We start from the raw sequence: 17,366 nt of genomic DNA on the forward strand, positions 1-17,366 counted from the left end.
GCTGACTTTAGTCCATTTGAATCTGAATTGATCCCCCTATCAAATTGAATCCATCCATCTGAACATTTTATAGCTCCACATTAACTAACTATAGCAGTGTAAATACTGGAAATATGTCAATAAGTTGTATTCGTCACATTAATTAATTCAAGGTACAACTCCTTGTTCATGCAATTTTCAATAATTGTATGGGACTATTCAGCAAAATGACTTTTGTTTCTTTATATATTTTAAGTTCATTTTGCTGATTAACTTATACTTTCAAGTGAATTTTTGAATGACTTATATACTTACGTATTTGTACCTAAACGTGAGCAAAAGAAAATGAGTACTGACATAACTGACTTATTATCACCAGTACTTATCAGGAAAGTGACCTGTAGTTACTCAAGCAGATATTATCCTGCAAATACTTTTTGCTGAGCACAACAATGGCAAATTAAATAGTTTTCTTAACAATTCACTCGGTTAAATATCTTTCAAGACAGTAGGCCTACAAAATGTATTTGTAACCTGTTCTGAAGTCCAAGGAGGTGAAGTGAGATGATTTTGCATCACTGCTGTGAACATTTCGCTAAACTTGTCAAACTGAATTAAATCCCACCTTCGACAGTTTCGGACTAGACGTGAAACAGTTAACTGTCAGCGCCTGCTTCCTCCCAGCAGCTCCATGCAGTGGACTATGAAATATTTGGAGGACAATTGGTTAAGTGGAGTTAACCGTTGCCTTTTCTCCCCGAGGTATCTTCCTTTTTGATCCTGCCGAGCCTGGCGCCTTGCAAAACACAACTTGTCTGGCTTATTAAATAGTATGACCTGCAGAAAGAAAACGCCTGTTGCTTCTCAACTGAGGCCATTGTGCAGCGAGAAGAGCTCATGACAGGCCTTAAATTGCTGTAATGCTGTGTGACCAACAGTCACCTAATCAATTTCGATCGTGGGTTTGCACCTTTTCTTTCTTGATTTGATTATCTGATAAATTGTTTACTCGTTTTTTTTTCCAGTCTTTTTAATGTTTTACGTAGGCTAGCTTGTTTGAATAGTAATGTTGTGTGATTTTATTTTATCTCTTAATGTTTTTATTTGTTCCTTCTCCTTTGATACAACTATCACTTTGATATTGACATGTGACTCTTTGGTTCCTGCTCAGCTTTACAGTATTGGAATAATTCAAAGAATAGCAGCGATGGTGTGCGGGGCTAATGGATGTAAATGGTCAAGAGAGTCCTCCCCACTGGTTAATTGCGCTAAAATTGGTCTAAGCTACTTTGTGAGGGCCATCAATAGCCGCGCGCCGCATGGGGTCTGTATGATTAACTTCTCCTTCCTTTCAAAGGCCTCTTGATGTTCCCTTGGAAGGCAGCTAGCCAATCAAAGCCGCACTCCAATACGTCACAAGGCCAAATGGACTAGCTGATTGGTGCGAGTGGAAAGGGGGACAGCCCCTGTCGTTTTATAGACGACTCCGTACAGCGCGTAAAAGCTACTGGGCACCGCTGTCAGCGCGGAGACGCATATTGGACACTGTACACTCGTCGACTCAATTTCTCTGAACGGGCCACACGGAGGTGCATGGCCCCATCCCCTTCTGTCACGATGAATCCTGTGCAGGGGTCGCTGTCCCAGGACGCCAAACAGCTTCATCAGAAAGAGGAGACGGATACGGAGGGCGAGGACAACCAGCCTAAAGACATGACCACTGAGAAAGGATACAAACCTCAGCGGACCAGCCTCCCGTTTAGCGTAGAGTCGCTGATTTCCAAGAAGACCACCTGTCGCACTTCTTATCCTCCCTCAGACTTAGCTCAGGCCCTGCCGAAGCCCTTGGTTGGCCAAGGCGTGCAGTTCTCTCCAAGGACTCTCTACGCGGAAAGCAAGGTTTCCGCGAAGGGCTCACCGGGTGTTTCCAGCAATTCCAGTGAGGACAGCCCGCAGTTTTGTGAGAAAGAGCAGAGCACTTGGTACCAGACGTCCTCCTTTTCTACTCCGCCTCGTAAGTCCGTCCCTCTGCTGCTTTGAGAAATGCAAGGATACTTTTCCTACAAACATCCATGTTATACAGTCGATAATAAAGGCTGCCAAGAAAAGGCTTTATTAGACAACAGATACACAAAATGATTTGTTGCACCAGTCCTATTAGCTTTGCCCCATAGCTCTAAAGACCCTGCGTATATGTCTTTGTTCTTTCTTGCATTATGTGTTTTACAAAATGCAGATACATTATGGTAGTGTTGCCACTGAGCATGTGAAGCAATTTGGTTTGTTGGGTTATTTTTGCAAGCATCTTTATATGTGATATATACCCACACATGCAGGTGGTATATGCACATAATAATAACTTCAAGATGCTTCAGCTTTATAAAGAATGCCAGCATAACTGAACATCATCAACAATATATTTAATAGTAGCCTACTTATGGAAGTTTGTGTATTGTATCGTGTGTTTGCATTTGATATTGATTATTTGCCTGTTCACTTGCTGTCTTTATCAACATACGCTTCAATGTAATCTCACCGCAGCGATTTCTTTGTCATTTTCCAACAGGGAGCACAAGTCCACCTCAGTGTCCTTTAAGGAAACACAAAAACAACAGGAAACCTCGCACTCCCTTCACTACCTCCCAGCTGCTGGCGCTGGAGCGCAAGTTTCGCCAGAAGCAGTACCTCTCCATCGCCGAGAGAGCCGAGTTCTCCAACTCTCTCAACCTGACGGAGACTCAGGTCAAAATTTGGTTTCAGAACAGGAGGGCCAAAGCCAAGAGACTGCAGGAGGCCGAGCTGGAAAAGTATAAACTGGCCTCCAAGCCCATGCTGCCCGCCTTCGCGCTGCCTCTCCCCCTCGGAGCGCACATGGGCTCTCCAACGTGGTGTCCGTCAAACGCCTTCGCGAGGCCCAGCATGCCGATCCCAGGACTGTTCGGCGGACCCGTCACTTATGGGATGTACTATTTATCTTAGTAGTAGGCTACTGTCTGTTTATGTTTTAAAAAGTGAAAGTTTCTTCTTTCAATACACTTATGAACAAGGATGATTCGTTTTCTACACCTCGGACTATTTTTATAGGGGTTCAGAGAAATGTTCTAACCTCCAGAATTTTTAAAATATGATTTGGGTCACATTTAGCTATTTAATTGTGTGCGTAATTGGACTGAGTAAGTTTAGTTGTGCGCATTTTAAGGCCAGTTCTGTGGATTGTGGAGGCCTACATTACTGAGGCAGGACTCCAAAAGTAAATGTCAGGTTTTTAAACGACATGCCTTAAATATATCTTTCCAGTCCACAGTAGTTTGTAAAAGTGTGTCCAGAAGCAAGTCTGCTGAGGCGGAGGTTTAAAAGCAAAAGAAAAGTACTTAAACAGAGTCAGTGCCTTAAGTGTATCACTTGAAGTATTACTTATCAATCAGGATTGACATTTCTGGTACAACTGCAGGTTCCCATAGTTGCTGTTTGAATGTTTGTATATCCTTACAGCAGTCACCATTTCTACGTCTTTTTCAAAACATGGAGCAAAATTATATTTTAGGAAAACAATGTGTATTAGATATTTTTTTATTATCACAACGTGGCCTTTATGGGAGTGATGATAGATTTTCTTCGAGGTGTTTTGCTGTAAATGTAAATACAATGTGTAGAGTTCATAAAGCCTTGCTGCCTCGCTTGAAGAGCAGCAGGAAATGTGGTATTTATTGATAATCTTTGTATCTGTACTGTGTACATACATCCTTCTATCTAAGTGTTCAGTAACTTGTAAAGGCTGATTTTTAGTAAATAAACATTATACAAGATCTGAAATGCTGACTCATTTAAAAAAAGAAAAAACCGCGTTCGCTATTTTGTTGAATTAGTGGAGCAGGAGTTGCGCTTATTCAACACATTTCAACAGACTTCATTAATATAATGTTTATTTATGTATTTCTAGTGAAAGCACTGCCAAACCGCAATAAATGAAGCATTGCCTGCCCACTTGCCTAATTCTTTTATAATGGAACCTTAAAATGGCCCAATAATTACAACTGTGATTTTTCCAATATCGTGCCATTTACCTTACACAACTTTATACGTCAAACGAGCGAAGACACTATTCATAAAACACTTTGCAAACACTTTGGTGGATATGCTAACATCAGCCTTTATTTGAGTAAAACCTTTTTTAACACAACTCTGTCTTCTTTTCCACTTTTTATCAACACATTTGTAATGGCAAATACTTTTTAATTTAACATAGGGCCTATATTGTCAATTATTGTGATTTCCAAAAAAAGGGAGTTGGAAGGCTGTTCACACAAACCAATAAAACCCAATAAAACAACGTGGAGTTGGTAAAATGTGGTGGGACTTGTGCGGTTGCTGCGCACCTAAAGAGACCGATATTCACCTGCAAATAATGCTTCCAGCTAAAATAAATCCAGAAATATGGCCAAATGAGCACAAATTATCAGTTTGATGACATTTGGACAAAATATAGGCCTATCGTATATTTGTAAACGTGGTGCGATAATTTATTTCATTGTGCCCGTTGTTTTGATCCCTGCAACACACAGAGGTAATCATTTATATTTTTAATCTGTAGCCTACCCTGTTAATTAGTACTTATACCTTTAATTAAGAAGAAAAACGACTTCCCTTATTCTTAGTTTTATGTTAGGTTCTAGTCGCCCTACACAAAATGATCGTAGGTCTGGTTTATGGCTCAACAGTAACAAGAGTAATACAACTTGCAGTTTAATATAGGTATATTTATTTTCACTCCAAAGCACCATAGTTGTAAATATACAGCTTATCCTTAATGTCAGGGATGTAAAGTCACTGAGTACGCAGGTACTCTAAGTAGAATTTGTTCAGGTAATTGAACTCGAGTAGCCTATTTCACTTTTTTGTACAACACATTTCAGAAGTAAATATGATATTTTCCCTCCACTACATTTATTCAAAAATGTTGTTACTTTGCAGATTTGGATAAATGATGTGAAATAGAATCAACACTTGGCCTAAATCAGACGTTAGTTACATCTGGAGTAAATTCACAATTTACACTGCAATTAATATACAAAGTCATTCAAACTAGCTGCACCTTTACCAGCTTCATAGCATAGTTTTTGTTTTTATCAAAACATATTATGTATTATTGTGAAATGGGCCATTCTGCAAAACGAGTAGATTTACTTTGGTAGCCTACTTTAATATATTCAGATGCTATACTTTTCTACTTTGCCTTGAGTAACATTTTGATTGCAGGACTTTAACTTGTAACATAGTATTTTTACAATGTGTTACTTGTACTTTTATTTAAGTACAATATGTTAGTATATTTTCCACCTTTGCCAAATGTACTGTATATGAGCTTTTCCGACGGACAAATTAAGGCAGTGTAACTCTCGGTAGCTGCCCTGCCCGTCCAGCAGAGGGCGGTGGCGGCCATGTTGCTGACCCTCCACTCATAAATAAAACCACTTCCGCTGCTCCACTACGTCACTACTCTTTCAGCAGCGAGGTGAGTACATCCGAGCAGCGATCTCCTAAATGAAATCTCAAGAAAGTCTGTTTAAATAGTTGTTTGTGCAACTTATACACGTGTCTTTGTGCATGATTTTCAACAGTACACGTATATTTTCCTGGGTGTTTTGTGAAAAACCCTGTGTAATAGAGAGACTTGACTGACCTTCACTAGCAAGCTAACAGAGCTAGCAGGAGTCTTAAATATAATGTCAAGGGCCTGGTGTCATTGAATGCCTATGGTCAAACATGTGTTTTCACCATGTCAACTTCTCCATTAGTTATTAAAAAACATTCCTTACAATGTAGCATAGTCTTTTTTCGAAACGTCACTTTCGAAAATGCATTTATACCTGACGCTAACGCTACTTGTCTTTAACACAAACTGCTATGTGTTTATAACATCACAATGCGCCTTAAATTGCAAATACAGGTATGTTTCTCTGTCCAGGCTGCAACAATAATGCACTCATTAATTAATTATTTTCATCTATATATAGGCTACATATAACCTTTGTGTCAGCAGCAGGTAAATGTCTTCCCATGTATGTCAACCGTAGTATAGCTAACATAGACGATCATTACATAGTGGAAATTCAGAAGCACTCTGTCATTATTAAACCTGCTACACATTCATTACACACAGCCCTGCAATACATCCCACTGTCATTAAGGGTAACATGTTCAGAAACCACTTGAAATCCATATTTCGTTTTTTACCCTCACTGATATAAACGGGGTAAAATATTCGCCAGCGATTACAATTTGCAAAATGATCATACACTTTATCAACACCTACCTAAAACACAAGTATTACGTTTTACTTCTGACCTTGTTAGCAGACAAAAGTTCATTCAAAACTAAGTAAGGGACCTTGAGTTAAGTTTTTTTTCTCCTGTCAAACTCCCAAATAGCTTCAAGACACATTGAATATCAACATGTATGCAGCTGGGATTTATTGCAGAACTGTACTATAGTATTAGTATTAGCTAGATGTACTTCATTAACTGGCAACTCAGTGTGTGTATATAACCAGAAAATAGTTGTTTCCGTTGTAGCCTGGTTTATTTTCATGTTTTTGATGGGTTTGATTTGACGAACAAGATTTCCTTCTTCCTTTCAGACATACATAATGGCAGGCCGCCGTGTAGCCGTGAAGGCCATTGACTGGTTGGCGTTTGCAGAGAGGGTCCCACCCAACCAGAAGAGCATGTTCAATGCTCTGAAGACTCGCAGTGATGCCATCGCTGCCAAGTTAGTTTAACACAAACAACAGGCTTAGAATGCTATGCCAAGTCAGCTTGAATCAATTTAGGTCTTATAGTGTTGAACTGTAGAGAAGTAAACTGTGAAAAATGTGGTTTGACGGAGCATGGACAAAATAAATTAAATTGTGCGCTTGGGAAACAAGAAAGTTACCTGTGTGAACAGGTGGAGGTGGCGCTTCCTGAGACCACCAATGCTTTGCAAACTATTATGTTTACTTGTGGAAATTAAGTGAGTTATAATTCAAAATCTGACTTGTTTTTACGGACATTTTGGCCAGGAGTGTAGTGCTATTTGTTTAAGCACCGGAGCGCAAGTAGGACATGAGCGTGTGTACATCAATCAATCAATGAATGAATCAATCAATCATATTGTATTAATAAAGCCCAATGACACTTGTCTAAGGGGGCTTTACAGTGTGTACAAGGAATAGACTCTCCAGCTGAACTCGGCAACGCAGGAGACTATTTAAACCAGTTCATTCATCTATACATTCTCACTGCATCAGCTGCCCACAGTGTTACTTGGAAAACCTCCTTTACTTCATGAAATGGCTGCAGCATCAGCAGGCAGCGGGATAATAAGTTAAACAAATAGCACTACACCCCTGGCCAAAATGTCCTTAAAATTAAGTCCGCTTGAATAAGACTCCATTAATTGATGTACTGTCATTTCCTCACATAAACATAACAGTCTGCAATGAACTGCTGGTGTAATATTTCTTATTTTACTGTAATATATCCCAAGAGGAGCTCCGCAGGTTTACAATTTGGTGATATTTGAGGAAATGTGTATTGAGTTACAATTCTGTTATCAGGCAGGCCTTTACCCATTATGAGATAACGTTTTTTTTGGGGGCGGGATCCAAGATGCGGACAAAAACAGTTTATTATGTGTATTTGTCATTTTATTATTTTGCTTCTTATATGCGTTTTATTGGGTTTCTTATTAGCAATTGATGCAATGGGTTATTAAGTTGTCTCTGCACAGTTATTGTCTTACTCACCTTTTTGAACAACTAGGGAAGACATTTGCTTATTCTTAACTGTTAAAAACTCATTTGGATCTTTGATGTCCTCTTGAGTTTGCCTACTGTACCTATATTGTCTGTTAAACTCCCATTGTCTCTTTGAACCAGACTGAGCTCCCTGCCAGAGACTGCTGCAGCCATTGACTGGAGTTTCTACCGGACCACGGTGGCCAAAGCTGGGATGGTTGATGATTTTGAGAAAAAGGTGGGCTTTACTTGACTGCAGTATTTAACTGATCATGAGCATAATGCAGTCGTTCAATGAAATGTGGGTGTAAGTAAAATCCCACATCTGACACTGGTAGTTGGCTTTACTGAGACCTTTCCACATAATGTAAAACACAATACAGGACCCAAATAAATGGTGAATTCAAAGGATTCTCTAAAGGCAGTAGAATCTGACAAATCTTGGTTTGTCACTGAAGCTTTGTCTTAAAATAACTTATTTTTCCCCTGCAGATTTAATAACTTGCAGTGCTATTTGAATAATTGCAGTTTTATGCGTTACAGTGCTAAATGCAAAATGCTCTTTTTACACACAGTTCCAAGCCCTGCAGATTCCTCAGCCTGTGGACACACAGACCTCCGTCATCAACGCACAGGAGACTGCAACTGTAAGTGATTACACCTACAACAACGGTATAAAGTTGTATAATTGGTTGACTTTTTATAAAAAGAAAGATCGTTAAACCAAAATTGGTAACTGTCATTTTTTTTATACAAGCACTTAAATTATGTTATTACATGGCTTAGTTGAATACTCGATTCTGATTGGTCAATTCAGAACACGTGACACGTTGTTAATCCAGAACAGACAGACCGCTGTCAAGCACTTATTGACCGTTGTTAAGGACGCTCACATCTGCACAAACAAGTCCGTTCGATTTAACTGTATACAGTTTGGCCGAAAAGCAAACTGCATGCAGTTTGCTTTTCTAACTGACAAGACAAGAGCGACAAGACAAGAGCGACAAGACAAGAGCGACAAGACAAGAGCGACAAGACAAGAGCGACAAGACAACAGCGACAAGAAAACAGCAGAAACCCTCCTTTTTACGCAGCGGTCCAGACATAGACATCAGACAGCGACACATATTCAGTGTGCAGTTACTTTGGCATTAGGGCAGGGATATCTAGATACTTTCCAAGGTTTGACATAATGAATTGTGCTACTTTTAAAGCAAGCAACGATGTTTTCAAATCTGTAATCAAAAAGCTCCTCAAAAACGCTATCGAAGCAGTTCCTGCCGTTGCTACGTTAGTTCAAACAGTAACAACGGACTATTTCTCTTAGCGGATGCTTGTCAATTTAAATAAATACATACAACTATTTTTTAAATCAATAAAATCATTTTCTAAATCCATAAAAGCATTTCAATTAATATTGGGAGTCATGACGTTACTTTGTTGAGAATGTGGCCATGTAATAAGCGGGATGATGTGCAGTGACTTGGTCATACTTAATATACACAATAGTTAACACTAACAAAATCCATCTGACACTGAAAACAAATGAGTTAATTAAAGCAAGGAAAGACAGAAACCAGAACTGGTATTCATTGAAATTTATTATTTGATAGTACCAGCATTATCTGTAGAAGTGTAAGGTCTAATTATTTCATATTTCTCCTACAGGATAAAGATGCTCTAGCCTACATTGAAGCTTCTAAGGCCCGCGTTGCTGAATATGAGAAAGAGGTGAGACATTTGTTGCTAAAACCACTCTTGCACTTCATCAGTAAACCTGCATTTATAACCTTACCGTTTGTTTTCTGCTTCTCTTTTTCTATTCTTCCGTGTTTGGTCTCAGCTGGGTAAATTTAAGGACATGATTCCAGTCGATCAGATGACCATCGAGGACCTCAACAATTACTTCCCCGAGACCAAATTGGACAAGGAAAAATATCCCTACTGGCCCCACCAGCCCATTGCGAGCCTGTAATCATATTTCTGGCCACTCGCCCATCAATAAAGTTTATGTATTTGGAAGAGAACCATTTGTTTATTTCATTATTTGATGCACATGTTATTTTCAGTTTCTTGGCTGTTATTTTGACATTAAGACCAGTAACAGCAACCTGTGATACTATAGTTTGAGCCCACAGGGGGAGCGATATAAAGGCTTCTTGCTAACATGTTGACTTGCAGAATAATGCTATCCTCTTGGGTTTATATCTGTAGCCAGTACCACTGTACGATAATATATGTATCCAAGGCTTGAGCTATTGAGCTTATCTAGTAATAAATAAATAAATACATTACATAAGAGTTGTTGTCTAATTTAATAAGTAGACGTGTTGATGAAGATCTGAGTACAGAGGTTGGGTATATAAAGTAATTTACATTTATTATCTGTGATCAGTAATATAAAGCTTCAATTAAATTCACATACAGTGTTTTGTATGTTCAAACTTGCCAGTGTGTCTCATGTCGAAGTCCGAATAAAACGCTCAAAAGTTTACCTTCCGTTATAAACAAATGCAATATGTCCTGATGTTACCCAATCTGGGATGTACTGGCTGTCGTCCTCAAAAATGATTGGAAACTCACTATGTATTCCCCAAAAATAGGCGTTTTGATTGGCCCATCTTTACAGCTTCTCAGTTGATGATTGGCTACAATTCTGGTGGAAGGAAAACGGGAGGGGCTTCATCAGTGATTTCCCTTGTATGTTATTTGAGTCAGTGCCGATTGACGGGAGTCTATCAGATCAGGTAAATGCATTCTTGAAACGGCTATGTATTATTTGATGACATATTGTTAGTGTGACAAATGTAAGCTCACGGTCGTGTCATTTATTGACCGGTTTATTTTCGCGTTTGTGTTTACCGCGCAGTGAAAACGGGCCACCCCTTCAAGTGTGTGTTAATAACGGTATGATTGTTGCTGCGGAGGTCAAAAAGACAACCCAAATGTTATTCAACATAAATTATGGCTTTGAGGTACTTTACTTCCACATCCGCGATGATGACCACATGAAACAGACATCAGTAGCATCGAAAGCTAGCTAACGTTACGGTTACCCAGTGACAGCGCTAGCCGCAGGGATTACGATATGGATGGGACATTCAGGCAGGTGCCCTCTGCCCTGGACGCTGGAGAGATATTGTGATTGCTATTTTCAACCCACGAATCTTACGAAATACTAACAATACTACCACATTTGCTTAACTTTTCCCAAGGCTGAAATCACACATTTAACACTTGTCCGAATATAAACAATAAGGCCTAACTATATCTATGTATCCACAATCCCTTGTGTGCTTCCTTTGCCTGTTAGCTAGTTTAGCTAACTGTACACCACTGCGTCAAACACTCAACATCAATACACCCATGCGAGTAGCCTATACGAACTACTGCTGCGAATTAGAAATATTACGTATTTCGTGTCGTAGCTTGAGGTTTATTGGTTATTTATTTTTTTAGTTTTCTGTTAAGTGGTTCCCCGCGTTTCATATGTGTTTACAACTGAACAACCCTGCCATGGGATTTACGAGACCTCTGTGAGGTGTACAACTATTTGGGCAGGGGGAATTATGAGATCATGTCAACCTCTGAGTTGACCTTGGTCAGAAGTTTGCTGATGCCTGTATGTTGTTGTGTTATGTTGTCTTTTCTTATAGTTTTATTAAAATCTGTCTCCATAAAGTGTGAAGTGTACAGTTGGCTAAGCCTTCAGGGTCAAAGGTGATAGTCCAGCACAGTGTTAAAAAAGTAGCACATTCAACCAAATAAATGTTAGTCTGTGGTTGTCTTCTTGCACTGGCACTGCAAAATCCTTCAAATGTGAATATAGTGCAGAGTCACAGTAATGGCTTTACCTTGTGGCAGACATTTTCCAGCCATACATATTCCTAAAAGGGGGTTTAAAATGCATCATCATACAGGCACTTTTTTGTGAATATCATGGCCTGGAGGGTGTATTGTGTTAGGTGAAAACAGACATGGCTGTGTTACTAGTTGGCCCAGGTCTGCCCCTGGACTGAAGAGTCAACACTAGCTTCATTGTACATAGAGGACAATGAGAATAGGCCTGCATGGAGAGAGGCACTGCTAGGAGGCTAATGCGTTGCTTATAGTCTAATTTCCGGGGATAACAGGCCTGTGCTTTTCTTACAGTTGTATCACCGCACTTGATGCTATATACAGAGAAAAGAGAGACAATCTGAGGCAAAGTGTAATGTGAAGCAACATGTTTTGAGTAATAGCAAGTACGTTTTGTTACATCGCTTGCTGTGATAGCCGACTCTGCTACAAGAGGCAGAGTAAGACATGTTTTACAAGAGCACTACATATAACAGTTATATCCCAAAATCTACAAGCTTGTTTTTGGAAAGGCAATTTTAAAAATAGTAAAAGATTTGATAAATATGACTGACTGCCTGCCCACTGCTGACATTTGGCTGGTGTTGATTTTGCACTCAAAGATTGAAAGCATGGTGACAGCTTTCAGTGTCAAACACACTTTACTTTACTTTGTTTATTAATTTGCACTCAGCATTAAAAGACCACAAGTCTTGTATACGAGAATGTCATTAACAATTTCTGAAAAAGAATGAAGACCATATTATAACCTTTTTATGATTATCAATATTGGAAGATTAAGTCACATGTTGTAATTTTCAAATGCACTTTAATATAATATATTTTGGTTATAAATAAGTGTGCTTGAAGCGGTGATTCCCTCGCAGCAGCCTCCTCTTCTGTTTGTGTGTGACTCACAGGGGTACTTCATGTAACATGGCACTGCATCACACATGCAAGCTGAACGCAGGTGGCGAAAAACAAATCTCCAGGTTCACTTTGACATTTATAAAGAGAGACTTGGCCTTTATAATTTGGAATTGAAAAACGCACGACAATCGTTCTTCTCTGACATCATTACCAAAAACAAAAACAACGCACGTGCCTTGTTTGCTACCGTCGACAGACTAACTAACCCCCCAGTGTTAGTAGCCTCTGAATTTGCAATCATTGCATCAGTGCAATGATTTTGCCTCCTTCTTCACTGACAAAATTCATAAAATCAGACAAGCAGTCAGTGCCTCTGCATCAGGTACAGCAAATGTGTTGTCTCTGTGTCCACTTAACATCAATTCAAACATCATGACACAATTCCATCAGATTAATGATAAAAACTTAGAGGACATTATTCAACTTCTGAAATCCTCCTCTTGCTGCCTTGATATTATTCCAACAGGATTTTTCAAAGATGTTTTGCCTTGCATGGCCTCAGATCTACTTCATATAGTAAACAAATCTCTTCACTCAGGTATTTTTCCACAGGCCCTGAAAACTGCAGTCATTAAACCGCTCTTAAAAAAGAATAATCTAGATGCTTCAGTGATGAACAATTACAGGCCCATATCAAACCTCCCATTTCTAGGTAAAATCATTGAAAAAGTTGTTTTTCAACAGTTGAGTAATTTCTTGCATTTAAATAACTGTTTCGATGTGTTCCAGTCAGGCTTTCGTCCAAACCACAGCATTGAGACTGCTCTTGTAAAGGTCTTTAATGACATCCACTTAAACACAGACAGTGGCAGAACTTCAGTGTTAGTATTATTAGATCTCAGTGCTGCGTTTGACACTGTTGACCACAGCATATTACTAGACCGACTGGAAAACTGGGTGGGACTTTCGGAAACAGTTCTAAATTGGTTTGAATCCTACTTAAAGGACAGAAACAACTTTGTTTCTATAGGTAAATACACATCTGAGTTGACAAATATGACATGTGGGGTTCCTCAAGGCTCCATCTTGGGGCCTCTTCTCTTTAACATCTACATGCTACCACTGGCTCAGATAATGAAAAACAACAAAATAAGTTACCATAGCTATGCAGATGACACACAAATTTACGTAACAATTTCACCAGGAGACTATGCTCCAATTCAAACACTGAGTAATGCATTGAACAAATCAATGACTGGATGTGTCAGAACTTTCTCCAATTAAACAAAGATAAAACTGAGGTAATGGTTTTTGGAGCCAAGGCAGAACGTATAAAAGTTAGCGCTGAGCTTCAGTGTGCAATGTTCAAAACAACAGATAAAGACAGAAATCTAGGTGTAGTCATGGACTCTGACCTGAGTTTTAACAGTCACATTAAAACAGTTACTAAATCAGCCTACTATCACCTAAAGAATATATCTAGGATTAAAAGACTAATGTCACAGCAGGATTTGGAAAAACTTGTCCATGCTTTTATCTTCAGTAGACTCGACTACTGCAATGGTGTCTTCACAGGTCTCACTAAAAAATCTATTAGGAAGCTGCAGCTAATTCAGAACGCCGCTGCTCGAGTCCTCACTAACACTAAGAAAGTGGATCACATCACTCCTGTTCTGAAGTCTTTACACTGGCTTCCTGTGTGTCAAAGAATATATTTCAAAATACTGCTGCTGGTTTATAAAGCACTGAATGGTTTAGGCCCAAAATACATTACTGACCTCCTGCTAAATTATGAACCATCCAGATCTCTCAGGTCTTCAGGGACTGGTCAGCTTTCTGTCCCCAGAGTCAGAACTAAACATGGAAAAGCAGCGTTTAGTTACTATGCTCCAAATATCTGGAACAAACTCCCAGAAACCTGCAGGTCCGCTGCAACTCTTACTACTTTTAAATCCAGGCTGAAGACTTTTCTTTTTGTCGCTGCTTTTAATTGAACTATTCATATCTTAAACTGCACTGTAACTTTTATCCATGTATTTTTTCTTTTAATGTTTCTTTTATTAGCTTTTCTTTTTAATGACTGATTTTAAATGCCCTTTTCTTAATGTCTTTTATTTTTTGTAAAGCACTTTGAATTGCCTTGTGTTGAAAAGTGCTATATAAATAAACTTGCCTTGCCTTGCATCCTCACCCTTTCACTGATTTAGTTTCATCCATGCAGCAGTTCAGCCACCCTCTCTCAGCCACAGATGTTATAGATTTCAGCAGTAAATACATCAGACAAGGGATGCAGCCAGTCTGTGTTGTTACCTCATATTCAGTCTGGACAATGTTGGGACATTGCTGGTATTATTGGCAAATATGTTCTTTAATAAACCTTTTAACAGTCAATATGAGCACAAAACATCATTATTTTACATTGAATGTCAGATAAGAGCTGAAGCCTTCAATAAATTGATGGCTTTTAATTGTAAAAACTGAAGTGACGGTAATTGGAAATTCAGTCAGTTTTAGGCACACATACTAAAAGAAAAACATTGAACCGTCTTCCTAAATGAAATGATAAGCATCTTTTCTTTGTTTCATTTCATTGTGAAGTGACATTTATGAAGCTGATGGACATTTGTTTTACTATTCCTAATTACTTTTTTTGAAGGATTTATTTAATTACCAGTTAAATTGATGTTTATCAAAGGGCTGTAGATAATCATTCTTGATCATTTTGCCGTAAAATTACTGGAAAAAGACATTGATTGTCAAAAATAATAATCAAATAAACAACTTAACATTAGTTGCAGCAGGCCAACTGTTAGTTCTGAAGTTAGTCATTTTATTAGCAGTATACACCAAGAGCAACTGAAGTACAGTGTTTATAAGTCAAGCATTATAATGTAATGCCAGAGGAGATGCAATCGCTATACAATATCCTTATTTACCAATATGCACATGCACTAAAACATCTTTAAATACTTAAGACACAGAACAAGAGGCTTGTTGTAACTTCTACGGCTATAGTAATGTCTTTTCTCTAATGGTCTTGAAGTGTTGGCTATTAGCCGTGAGACGCTTTCTTGTTTAGAGGCTTCTTCGCTCTGCTGCTGTATCCTACTTTGTATGCCCTCAGCACACATGGAGTGTCTTGTTAGCCCAATAGTTTACCCTCCAGCCTCACTTCTGCTGGTGTAGGAGTGGGAAATCGGTGGACCTCAACGAGCTAAGCTAGCATAGCTGTTTATTTGTTCATAGACAGTGAATGAAGCTTGTGTCCCAGCTCCAGCACATAAGCCTGTGTCAGCTGAATCCATCTGTAGATGTGGGCAGAGAGGTGGTATGTAGCCATCCTCGATGAACTTTGGGAATTATTGCCTCAGCACAATGTCACAGTTATCAGAGGCAGAGACATCAAGCTGCCGGCTATAGGGAAACCTCTCCATTAACTGCAATTTCTTACACTTCTTACATATATTAATATACATTGTATTGCACTCTTGGTGGAGCCTGTGACCTAAGATTTTCATCGTCATAACTACACTGTAGCTATGTACGTATGACTAATAAAAGCCTTGAACCTTGAACATGCTCACAGCAGGTTTAAAAAAGAGAAATTGTACAGAAAAACTATGCCTACAAACACTTTTTTATTATGCTGCCCTATATTATGCTTTCTCTGAATCCCCAATAGAAGCGCCACAGATGAATTGGGACAGTAAGGAGATCATTCTGGGATAAAAAGAGGGGAAAGGGTTACCATCTGGAACGTTTTTCTATCTGTTATCTCGATAGCTTGCTGTGTGTGAGACAGAGACTTAGCCTTGGCCAGTGTCCTCCCTCGTGTGCTGCTGTAGGATGCAATCATTTGATCCCTCTCTGATTCTAATACTCGGTTAAAGGGATTTTAAGTAGAGATTAAGTCTGTTTCAACCAGACAATTGAGAATATAAACAGTTGTTTTTTAATCCCCTGCTTCATATTCTCTTTCTGGTTAAACACGTGTTTTTCTTTACAGCAGCTTAAAGCAATTACGTGTTTGTTTGTGTGCATGTAGGTCCCTTGTTACAATGTTACATTTTCCTAATAGGAGTACAAACTGTGCTGAGGTAATTGTGTAGTTCACAATGAGAAAGCTCTAAATAGCCAGTGACTGGATGTTTGTTAATGTTAAGTACTACTACTACTGTGACATGCCAAAAGGTCAGTTTTGTAATCATGTTTGTCTTTGTTTCCAGTGGCCGTTGATGGACCATCCCTATGAAGAAACAGGGTGACAATGGGACAGAGTACCTCAGAACAAGAGGTCCAAGGAGACACGCAAGAGGTTGGTTTTTCACTAGATGTATATGCATATTTATTTAATAATAAAACAAAACAAAGTGAGCAATCAAGTTTAGCTACAAAAAAGTAAATATACCATGTGCCAATAGAAGTCAGTAAGTGGGCTAACATAAATTGTATAGCTGTCATCCTTTGTAAGGGTGAAGTGAAATGCCTGTTTCAGACACACAGACGATCAGTCACAAGTTGTACATATACAACGTGAATAGACACAAATCTTACACAAAAGTCCACAAGCACAAAAGACTGCACAGGCATCCTATATATTAGTTAATGAAAACGTGCATTGAGGTTACATGTTATGACCCAATCACAGCACAGCACACAATAGCAGCTTATAACAGCAAACTGCTGTACCGGCAAACTCAACATTGACCTGATGAATTTGGCTGCTAAACTCAAATTCAAACCCCAGATCATAATATTCCCATAAGGAAGAAGCCCTCCTTTTATTTCTAGTTTATTTTCATAAATCAAGTTTTAGCATACATTTGATTTATGGCTGACTGTTAGCTTCAAATCAAATCAAGTTTTATTTATATAGCACATTTTTAAAAACGATTTTTGGTCG

At 38.9% G+C, this 17,366-nt stretch overlaps 3 protein-coding genes across 7 annotated transcripts in view; all 3 read left to right on the plus strand.

Moving 5' to 3' along the window:
• The first annotated feature begins 1,475 nt into the window (after positions 1-1,475).
• LOC117561716 (homeobox protein MSH-C-like) lies at positions 1,476-3,787 on the plus strand. Its single transcript, XM_034239281.1, has 2 exons — positions 1,476-1,993; positions 2,546-3,787. The coding sequence occupies exons 1-2, from the start codon at positions 1,573-1,575 to the stop codon at positions 2,956-2,958; spliced, it is 834 nt and encodes a 277-aa protein (XP_034095172.1). The 5' UTR covers positions 1,476-1,572; the 3' UTR covers positions 2,959-3,787.
• Positions 3,788-5,399: 1,612 nt separating this feature from the next.
• atp5pd (ATP synthase peripheral stalk subunit d) lies at positions 5,400-9,783 on the plus strand. Its single transcript, XM_034239379.1, has 6 exons — positions 5,400-5,491; positions 6,617-6,747; positions 7,898-7,994; positions 8,332-8,403; positions 9,425-9,487; positions 9,600-9,783. Exons 2-6 carry the CDS (start codon positions 6,626-6,628, stop codon positions 9,729-9,731), a joined length of 486 nt encoding a protein of 161 aa, XP_034095270.1. The 5' UTR covers positions 5,400-5,491; positions 6,617-6,625; the 3' UTR covers positions 9,732-9,783.
• A 651-nt stretch (positions 9,784-10,434) lies between these two features.
• The window catches only part of pnpla6 (patatin-like phospholipase domain containing 6), a 38,168-nt gene continuing 31,236 nt past the window's right edge, over positions 10,435-17,366 (plus strand). For all 5 annotated transcript variants that reach the window (XM_034239380.1, XM_034239383.1, XM_034239382.1 and 2 more), the window contains exons 1-2: positions 10,435-10,503; positions 16,690-16,778. In XM_034239380.1, the coding sequence (XP_034095271.1) occupies positions 16,731-16,778 (48 nt within the window). In that variant the 5' untranslated portion in view covers positions 10,435-10,503; positions 16,690-16,730. The remainder of the gene's footprint in view (positions 10,504-16,689; positions 16,779-17,366) is intronic.

Source organism: Gymnodraco acuticeps, unplaced genomic scaffold (assembly GCF_902827175.1).
Source record: "Gymnodraco acuticeps unplaced genomic scaffold, fGymAcu1.1, whole genome shotgun sequence".
NCBI lineage: Eukaryota > Metazoa > Chordata > Actinopteri > Perciformes > Bathydraconidae > Gymnodraco > Gymnodraco acuticeps.